Source organism: Trichinella spiralis (genome assembly GCF_000181795.1).
Source record: "Trichinella spiralis strain ISS 195 chromosome Unknown Scfld2, whole genome shotgun sequence".
Lineage (NCBI taxonomy): Eukaryota > Metazoa > Nematoda > Enoplea > Trichinellida > Trichinellidae > Trichinella > Trichinella spiralis.
The window spans coordinates 915772-926054 of NW_003526941.1; the positions used below are offsets into that span (position 1 = coordinate 915772).

Below are 10283 nucleotides of genomic sequence, written 5' to 3' on the forward strand. Positions count from 1 at the left end.
CTTGCTGAACCAAGCATTCCACACAACTAGCCTCCACAAAGCAATTCATCAATCAGAGGGCAGGAGGGGGGAGCTGATCTTCATTTTAACATTCAACAATTATAACATTATTCGTCTAACTTCATATACGTACAACATTCTATTCATATACCAAATTCATATTCACACTCAACTTGTACAAATGAATAAACAACATTAATGCATAAGCGTAAGCGTCTGTTACAAAAATTCTACTGCATCTTACCTGACTCACTTACTCACTCTCAAAAAATCTGTAAGCAATTTCTTTTATTTTACTGAAAAATATAATTAGGTTAAATAACGTCACGTAAATTCAATAAATGCCACGGTTTCAGCAGGCATTGATCATCAAAACTTGCACTGACTGTACGAAAATAACTTCCGGGAGAATAATATGATGAAAAAAGAAAATAGAAATTAAAACGGCCGAATAAAATATAGCGACAAGCCAATGGAAATAATTTATCAGTTGAGAAAATAATTCTCCCTGAAAAAAATAATTGAATTCATAACGAACATCTATTTTTACTTTAATAGCGTGATTTTAGAACGTCGCAGCTTATATTAATCAGAACATATTGCACAGTTAACTTATCATCACTAATTTCCTTGAATATATAAAACACCATCATATACTTGCCTGGTGCGCTGATGATTGACATAAATTTTTCAAATGAGGGTCTTCGATTTTATCATGCAAAGAATTTTGCTCAATTTTCAATAATATTGTATGGGAAAAACACTCTGTCTGCCAAAATGTCTATATTAAGTAATTCACGAATATTTATTTGATTGTAAAATTAGTCAAATTTTTTTTCAAATTTCTTGTTCTAATGCTGCAGCGATGAAAGTGTGAAACACATTGCTCAGTCAAAATTTTATTACATACAATGAAGAAGATTCATTACCTGCATTCGCATTACTTATTTATTTATTTATTTATATATTACTCCATGTTATGAATAGCTGACATTTTTCATAGTGACAGTACGACTGATTATTACTTATAACCTTTTAAAAATGCTTCATTTAGAACATTTTCATTCTGCGCATACAGTCTGTTTTTTCAGCACGCTATAATTTTTATTAATGCTAAAAATTCAGTATCCCTCGAAAATATATTATTACACAAACAGTATTAGTGATAAGCAAGGTACTGCAATCGGTCAGCTATTGGCTTCGTTCGATTTATTTTATAAATTTAAAATGCAATTATTGCATTGCACTGAAAACAAAGTGCGTGCAGTTGAAAATGAGACTGTGCTCTGCTAGTGGTGTAGATGTTTCCTATTCATTACTTTAATCCATAAATCTACAAAGTAAACGTATTTTTTCTCTTCAATTCAACCATTAATAATACATCTAGCACAGCGACTATATCACATTAACATGTGCAATGATTCATAATTTGCTTAAAGATTTAATACGCAGTGTTATTTTGAAATTGAAATTCTATGAAAACGCAATATTGGGAATTGAAGAAAAAGAAATGTTAAACTAATTTTAAACTATATTTTCAGCTGATTTCGAATACTTTGCACAGATGATGAGCAAATGCAAAATTTTCTTCAGAAAATAATCAACTGCAAACAATGAATAGCAAGGAAGCCATGTAAATTTTTGAACTTTTGTAATAAAATATTTGAACTAAAATTTTTCATGCATTGCAAATACATTTGCGAAATGAGTATAATTTTCTTATTCAAGTATGAAAATACGGATGGGTGTGTGCGCGCGTGCATGGGAATGTACTTTTGGGGGCATACACAGAGAGAAGTAAGTACTTGTTGTACATGCTTTTTTTAAACTTTATTTTATTGTATACTTTTAATCTTGCTCAACGAAAAGAAAATAACTCGCTAGAGGGAAATGAACGATCGAAATGATTAATTTCGAACAAGCTGCACTGCACCGTGGAGAGTTCAGCCTTTGGCTTATTTATTATAGTCGACGTGCTCAGTATGAAGAAAATCGAATGACCATTTTGTAAGTTGCAAAATATTAAGTGCCTGTTAATGTGGCAATATATTTTGTTTCGATGAAATGAAGGCACATTCATTTCTGCTGAAAGAAGAAATTAAAATGAATAAGAATCAGTTGGATAATGAAAAATGAAAATTAAGGATAAAAGTTATGCTTCTACCAACAGTGGTGGGCAAACGTCTAATGCCGAAAAAATTGTCCTGGAAGTTTCGATTTTGAGTTTGCGAGATGGAAACGAGCACCAAAATAAAACAGTTTAATAATGTTCAGGATTACACCAGCTGTTCAAGGCCCGATTTTTGGAAAAACTTGAGAATATTCATCTGAATTATAGAGCCACAAAAAAGAAAAAGAGAAAGATGGAAACTCTTTGTAAAAATCTTTATGACATATGCTGATAGATAGTTTTTGGAAAAAAATTAAAACACACACACACACACACACACACACAACACATGCATACATTATATATATATGTGTGTGTGTGTGCTCTTGATATGAACAGAAGAGAAAAAAAATGGATCCTTAATAAATAGCAAAATTTTGAGTTTGTTTTGCTTTTTATTGTTCCTCAAATAACGGATAGTCGTCAGAATTGGATATAGTGTAATATGGCGAACCTCGCCTGACCATAGCTGTAAGAAGTTGCCGTTTTTCCAACGTTTTGCAAATTTCCTCCAAGCCGAGCAAGTGAAGCTTCTCCTTTACCAATTGAGCTTCGTCGAAATCACCGTTTTTCATCGCTGAACAGATGACGGCTAAATTTTCCACCAAAGATCCCAAACTTTTAACATGTGCCGGTCGAGGTTCATTGCGGTGACTGGCTTAAAAATACATTTTTCTAATGTGAAATTTTCCAATAAAATTATTCATTTCAACCGCAGCTGCAATTGCAACTCTCTCTCTCTCAGGCATTTTCCTTTTCTTTAAAAAAAATATTTTTACCATACAATACTGATAACTTACTGAAGACAAAATAGCTGGCATCGGCTGATTGGATGCAAAACAAGCTGACCGCTAACAGAAAAGCCGCCGTGATGCAGTAGTTGTGAAAGAAGCAGAATCCACTTGACATGGTTAATGTTTGTAATTTTTGACAAAGTGAAGAAGAAGAAGAAGAATACGAATAAGCGAACGTGGCTCAACTCCTGCCTGAACCGTTCTTAAAGCAATCTATCAGAAGGAGGATTGGCAATTTATATACACACTACGACGGCTCTGTGCCGCGTAAACAAACAATTATTACGCCCCCATCCGACTGACTACTCACTCGGTGTCAGTGTTCAAGCAGCGTTTGCGCTATTTAGTTATGCTATTCGTTCCGTATCGGCTAGTTTTGTTCATTTTTCTTTATACAAACCGAAAGCAATTTGTTGTCATTTTGGGCAATATTTGTACTTAGAAACGATATTTATGAGGACAAAATTAAGCTTATATGCCGATCATTGATCACACATATGCAAACACATACATACGTACACAGATCAGTTGATTTGAAATTAACTTTTCAAGTCTGACAAGAACAATTGTTATCATGCAAAGAACATCGTTGTTCGCTTTGCATAGTTTTGCTCAAAGCAACCAAATTCAATATCCAATCATTCAAAGTTAGCTAATAAAAATTCCAACATCAAAGTTTATAAGAATTATTTTGACAATGCGACTGGTGCAAGCTGACATGAACATGGAAAAAAAACCAAACTATACCACATGACGCTGTACTTACTTTCAAGACTCTTGCACTTAGTATTTATTCAGATCAAAGCATTTAATTTGAGCAATTTTTATATTTTTTTTCTGTTCTACTGCATTCAATAAATATCGATTTATATAATTTACACAAAACTTTGCACCATCTGTATAAAATTTAACACAAAAGTATAAAATAAATTAAAATAGAACAACCGCATAACAAAATAGGCTACATTACATCAAAAATTGGGCAATTCTGATCGAATCAACAGAGCTGAACAAGTATAAACAAAGCAATTTGCATTTACGAGGCCACCTGCACAAAAAAGCAAAATATAAATGGCCATCTATCAAGTATAATAATGCAAAATTGGAACAAAAGCCTACTTCATCAATGTAGAATCGTTTTAATGATGCTTATACATTTATGGAAACCTTTTAAAATGAAATTGTAATACTTTCTTCGTGAAAATAATCACCTTGAAATAACCTTTTCAATACAATGACAGACTTTTGCAATAAGTTCAATTAAAATCTTATCAGCGAAATGTAAATTAATTCGAAAACTTTCGATAGTTTTGTAAAAGTTGAAGCTAGTTGTTCTTGTTAGCCGTTGAGCTACTGTGACTGTGTTCAGCCATGTAAGCTCATGATCTCATCACTATTATCAGCACAAATATCAACAACTTTAAATATTAATTCATAAATGGAAATTGAAATTTGCATATCATGCGCATGTTTACTTGATTTATCTGATTCAGGTTCTGCTGAGTTCATTGCAGGAAACACTATTTAGCAGAAATTGATTTGCAAAGAGAAAAGAAAAATAATAATAATAAAACCATTGCGCAGTAGTAATTTTAAGTACAGATGAAAAAGTAAAAAATGCATAATTAATAATGTAATTAAAAAACAACTTTTAACTTCACTTCACTGTAACAGAGCAATAAATTCAAAAAGTTTCTTACCTTTTTTCTTTTATGGAACACGAAGTTCACTTTTATACATTTGACATGATGAAAAGTGATGGAAAGAATATGCAGAGCCATTTTAACGAATGATTACAGTTGCTTGAAGTTCTAAAGATAAAATTATATATATATATATATATATATATATATATATCCTGAACAATTCATTTATTGCATATTGACAAATTTCAATAAAGAGAATTCCAAAATTCTAGATATTATATTAGATGAATTAAGTATTCAATATTATTATTAAATAATATATTGCTTTATATTGCATTTAGTTATTGTACTCTATTGTTCATTTATTGTCTATGTCTGCAATCTGTGCAAGACCAGAATTCTCTTCCTTGCATACTACTAATTAGATAAAATTATTCAAATATGCACGAATAAAAATGAAAAAGAAACATTAGCTGGTCGGTCATTTGAATTTTGATAAAGCCCATGAGAAATCTTCTGCTTTAGAAGAAAATTGAAATAAAATTCTTAGTCTGGTAAATTTCAATTTACCCCTCAGTCCATTTGGCGCCTACCTCATAAAATATAAGAGATTTATTTTTACTTTTTCCTCTTTTTCCAATTCACAACTTAATTAATATAACGGATTAAGCATTCGAGTAAAGTTATCCATGTATGACTAGTTTATAACTGCAAGTTTATACGAGTAAATCTAATTGCAATTGGACCAATATGTTGTGTTAGCAATGAATTTTCAGATTAGCAAGTTACAATCTGAAATGTATCATTCACAAGAATTTTATTGAAAAGAAGATTAAGAATACAAAAAATCATTACCTAATAAAAACTAAAAATACACTATTTTTTAAATCAATGTTTGAATGAATTTAAATAATAATGATGCTCAACATCGTCACTTCATTTATGTAGAACAGCATGACTACCACCACATTATTGTTTTTCTTCATCTGAATTATGAAAATTTAAGAATTGCTTTCTTGCAATTGATCTTCTTTGAAATATCAAAAGTACCTCAAATATAGTTTAGTAGTACAAAGTATGATAAATATCATTACTGTTGAATTTAGAATAAAGTACAGTGATTCAAAAAGTATTATAAAAGTTTTTATTACAGTATTTTCATATTAAATTAACATTTTTATATTCTGAAAATGGAAATTGGATAAGTGGAAAAGCAGTTTGAGTAAAAATGTATTTGTTCTTGTCAAATTTGTCTAGATAAATTAAAAATAGTTTTATGTAAGGTAGATTCAAATATTATTCATGTTAATTAACAGCAAGCAGTATGAGGTATGCCATGGAATGGTAAACAACATGATAATACGACAACGCTTCATTGCCAGTAGAGCAATTAAGGACGATAAATATTTATACAAAGCAATTTACTTTATACTGAATGTTAAATAAAAATAGCTTCCGTTTCACCAGCTATTATTGAGCCAACAAATGCAAATTTTATATTTGCAAAAGCGGAAATTTGTCATCTGTGTATGTGGTTTTCTATTTTTCAAACAATTTCTGAACTTGCATTTATGCATTTATGCACGCAAATACTGAAACCACTCAACAGTCTGTACAAAAAATTATTTAGCTAACTTTATTTATATGTATATAAAATTACAATAATTAACAAAATTATGATAAAATTAATAATTTTACTAAACTATTTTATTGTTTATTTTGCTATGTAATTCATAATGCACAAATTATATGTGAAGCAGAATAAAAGTACTGGTGAATGAATTTCACAAAATGACAATAACAGCGACCACATGTTCACAGTGTTACTATCTAATAATTTCAATATCAGCTTATTGTAAATGCTGGCCACTGATTAGCGTCATCAATTTTCTTAAATCGAATTGCAAGAAGAAACAAACTTGATTTTCTAATCTATCTACAGTAATGACAAAATTTTGCTTCATCATTCAGCGGATGGTTGGCAAGATTGTAGCGTCGAGTTGTGACAGATTTACTAAGAAAATACACTTATAATATGAGGTTATTGATTACGTGAATTATTGTATTTTATCAGAAATGAAAACTGTCCATTTGTCATTTAAGCTCAAACCCCTCTGATAAAGGGCAAGAAAGCGATCGCGACTCGAATGTCTCGTCTCCAGCGATCAGGGAATGGTGGAAATCAGAACTGATTTATCAGATTTATCCTCGCTCTTTCAAAGATTCTTCCGGCAATGGAGTCGGCGATATCGCCGGTAAATGCACTCTTATCGCCAGTCGACATTTTTGCAAATTCACTCACTTGTGCCTGTAATTTACACGCTAAGCAGCTGTTTGTCTTGCTTTGAGATTTTTCTGCAACGCATCACGCAATCTAAAATGAAACTGCGCTTTCCAATTCAATTCGATCAGTAGGCAAAATACCATTCCAGAGGGTTTTCATTTGCCAGTTAATTTAATGTGAAGTACTTCGACTCGAAGAGGAGGGCAGATAAGGTTTCAGCTTTGAACAATGGCTTAATGCTGAATTCCCTGATTGATTGATATTAATATTCACGGTAGAATATTTTTTCATGTTTTGTAGTTTAATGCGTAGTATTATTAGTGAAGTGTAAATTATTGAGGGAAATCTAATTTTTGAATATCTATTTTTAATGTGAAAGTGCATAAGAATTTTATTATTAAAAACCGAATTTTAGATGAAAAATTTCACTACTATGTTGGCTATTTAATGGTAGACGCAATCTCTGAAGCGTTTAACGGCAAAAGCTACAAAGTTAATCATGGGTTTGAATTGAATGAAGCGAAACGGATTTTTGCTTAATGTTGTTAAAGTTTCTATTATCTGTGTTCAGGATATAGACTTTGTTCAAGTATTTAGTACGATTCTTACAAATGATAGTTGTTTGAATAAGCAGATGAAGCTAAACAGACAGACAGACAGACAGACAGTCTACTGAATTTGAATTTGTTGACAAGTGTATTTGAATTCAATACCACGTCTTCTGGTGTAAAATTGCTATTTTCTTTTTTCCCTGAATCGTAGAATCAGTATACAATCATATAGTCAATCAATTAGTGGAGAATATGACATCAGAGAGGTTTGCAAGAAAATGTTAAAATATTTTCCATTCAAAAAATTTTTATTCCTCCTAGGAATCACCGAAAGTTTGGAATATTTTGAATGGTTAGGTGTTAAAGCAATTTGGCTGAGCCCGGTTTACAAGAGTCCCATGATCGATTTTGGCTATGATATTTGCGATTTTCGTCAGGTGGATCCTCTTTTTGGAACTAATGCTGATCTGAAAAAGCTGGTGACGGAGTTACACAACAGGGGTAAGTGATGCTACTACAACAACTGACAGACGGCTAAGCCTGGTTAGTTTCAGGAATGTATTTGATCATGGATTTAGTTCCGAATCACACTTCGGATCAACATCCGTGGTTCGAGCAGAGCAAACGCAAACAAGGAAAATACGCCGACTATTACATTTGGGTAGATGGTAAGCCATGCAGTGACGATCAGCTTCCACCTGAACCACCGAACAATTGGGTAATAGAAGAAAAATCGAAAGTTTCCAACAAGTGGGATAAAATTCATTGTACAATAATTTAGGAAAGTGTTTTCGGCGGATCTGCGTGGACTTGGTGTGCAGAACGGAAGCAGTTTTATTTGCACCAGTTTTTGAAAGAGCAACCAGACTTGAACTATCGAAACGCGGATGTGAAGTCTGAGATGGAACAAGTGTTGCAGTTTTGGTTGGAATTTGGAGTGGACGGATTTAGAGTGGACGCTGTTATTTATTTAGTCGAAGACAAAGAGTTTCGTGACAATCCACTTGTTGGGCGTAAGCGTCGAGCATCCGGCACCGAAGACTGTCGACTAACTACCAAAGGTAATCATACAGAACCGAAGTACAATGTTGATCAGCCGGAGACGTACGAAATTGTCCAAAGTTGGACAGAGTTGATGAAAAAATTCGGCTTAAATCATAAGAAGACAATATGCTGCGTTACCGAAGGTTACAGTGATATTGAGCACGTGATGCGGTATTATTCGGCAGGCGTTAGCTTTCCGTTCAATTTTGGGTTGCTCAACTGGACTGCCGAAACAACGGCAGATGAACTGGTGAAGCTGGTACTTGAATGGCAAGAGCACAAACCGACCGACGGTTGGTCAAATTGGGTTTTGGGAAATCATGATAAAAAACGTGTAGCCACAAGACTCGGTGGCTCTCGGTTTACGAACATGGCAAACACGTTACTTTTACTGTTGCCCGGCACTGCGACCTGCTATTATGGAGATGAGCTCGGCATGGAAGATACTGACATACCTTTTGAAAAGGGTAGAGATTCTTACGGTCTACGCGCAGGACCAGAACGGTTCAAAGAAGTTAGTCGAGATCCTTGCAGGTCGCCCGTTGCCTGGATTTCTGAACTTCCTCACTATGGCTTCACCAAAGCCGACTGTGATCCGTGGCTTCCACATGGCAAGAACGCGAAACAAGAATCAGTTGACAAACAACGCGATGATCATTTGTCTCATCTGTGTTATTTCAGACGTTTGATTCAGCTTCGCTCTTCTGCAGTGTTCGCTGAATCATCCGACAACTTTCAGCTTGTTCCTTGTCCTTCACAGACAGTATTTGCATTCACCCGCTTCAAAACCGGCTCTCCTACGTATGTTATTGTACTGAATTTGAATCGTTCAAGTGAGACAGTTTGTGCCGATCTATCCGCAGTTGATGATCACATCTCTGAAGCTGAAGTGGTATTAGACTCGAACAATCATTACAAACCAGGCGAGTCGATGAATTTGAAGCGCCTAATGCTCAACGAAACGCAAGCGCTTGTGCTTCGATTCCAACCGTCCGCCCAACGGTAAAATTGTCAATTGGTGGAAAATTAATTTTCTTTTTAGCTTCCATTGCCATCATTCAGTCTATCGAGTTTTTACAAAATGAAACTACAACTAAATGTAACAGCATTGTGGGAGCAGCGTGATTAGCAGAATCGACGAAAAGCCCTACATATATATATATATATATATATATATATATATATATATATATATATCTTCATCTCCAAGTTTAAATTGTAATCATTTTTACATATTCTTCTTTGATTCACATTTTTCTTAAATAAAATGCTTACTTTTTTTGAATGCATTGAAATGAATTATTGCATTGTGATTAAAAGTTGAATGAAGTTGGTTTTTAAAAATTTTATATTATTGCCTACCAATTTTTAATCAACAAACGCTTTCACGTAGTTCACGACGCCAGGAGAAAAGCTTTTCTTCACTTATAAGTTGGATGATGATGATGCACTAGGTTGATGTTGTTGAGTTTAGGTTGTTTATTTCAAAACGTACCCTGCATTAAATGTGAAATGAAGAGCCGCTATTGTACTTTCAGAAAAGAATCAGCAAGTTTATAGAACACAAGCATTCTGTTCGCTATAGAATACACTATTTATTTAGTAAGGCTGCTCGTTAGCTGCTGGTTAAGCTAGTACATTTGAAATTTACCACCACCGACATAATTATGGTTCTTTTAAGAACGGAGAAGCACTGCAAACAGCAAGCAGTTGAAGAGTGAAGTAATTAAGTAATATGATCCTACTTCCTTACCATACCGTACGTAGTATTTAGAAAAAATTCCGCTTAATTTA

The 10283-nt window shown here is 33.4% G+C and overlaps 3 protein-coding genes across 3 annotated transcripts; 1 reads left to right on the forward strand and 2 right to left on the reverse strand.

Moving 5' to 3' along the window:
* Positions 1-48: 48 nt before the first annotated feature.
* Tsp_02684 (conserved hypothetical protein) lies at positions 49-941 on the reverse strand. The gene is made up of 4 exons (XM_003378964.1): positions 930-941; positions 658-781; positions 324-508; positions 49-78 (listed from the first exon to the last, which is right to left on the reverse strand). The coding sequence occupies exons 1-4, from the start codon at positions 939-941 to the stop codon at positions 49-51; spliced, it is 351 nt and encodes a 116-aa protein (XP_003379012.1).
* Positions 942-2565: 1624 nt separating this feature from the next.
* On the reverse strand, positions 2566-3079 carry Tsp_02685 (hypothetical protein). Its single transcript, XM_003378965.1, has 2 exons — positions 2971-3079; positions 2566-2828 (listed from the first exon to the last, which is right to left on the reverse strand). The coding sequence occupies exons 1-2, from the start codon at positions 3077-3079 to the stop codon at positions 2566-2568; spliced, it is 372 nt and encodes a 123-aa protein (XP_003379013.1).
* A 4644-nt stretch (positions 3080-7723) lies between these two features.
* Positions 7724-9495, forward strand: Tsp_02686 (maltase 1). Its single transcript, XM_003378966.1, has 3 exons — positions 7724-7946; positions 8000-8163; positions 8227-9495. Exons 1-3 carry the CDS (start codon positions 7724-7726, stop codon positions 9493-9495), a joined length of 1656 nt encoding a protein of 551 aa, XP_003379014.1.
* Positions 9496-10283: the final 788 nt, after the last annotated feature.

Excerpts from the sequence above, each read along its gene's own strand:
- Tsp_02684 (XM_003378964.1), bottom strand. Across the intron at positions 509-657 it reads ATCATCAGCGCACCAGGCAA|GGAGAATTATTTTCTCAACT; the intron begins GTATATGATGGT and ends TATTTTTTTCAG. Across the intron at positions 79-323 it reads ATTTATTGAATTTACGTGAC|ATCAGCTCCCCCCTCCTGCC; the intron begins GTTATTTAACCT and ends GTTAAAATGAAG.
- Tsp_02685 (XM_003378965.1), bottom strand. The coding sequence starts at position 3,079 with ATGTCAAGTGGATTCTGCTTCTTTCACAACTACTGCATCACGGCGGCT. Across the intron at positions 2,829-2,970 it reads TGCCAGCTATTTTGTCTTCA|CCAGTCACCGCAATGAACCT; the intron begins GTAAGTTATCAG and ends TGTATTTTTAAG.
- Tsp_02686 (XM_003378966.1), top strand. The coding sequence starts at position 7,724 with ATGTTAAAATATTTTCCATTCAAAAAATTTTTATTCCTCCTAGGAATC. Across the intron at positions 7,947-7,999 it reads GACGGAGTTACACAACAGGG|GAATGTATTTGATCATGGAT; the intron begins GTAAGTGATGCT and ends GGTTAGTTTCAG. Across the intron at positions 8,164-8,226 it reads CTGAACCACCGAACAATTGG|GAAAGTGTTTTCGGCGGATC; the intron begins GTAATAGAAGAA and ends ACAATAATTTAG.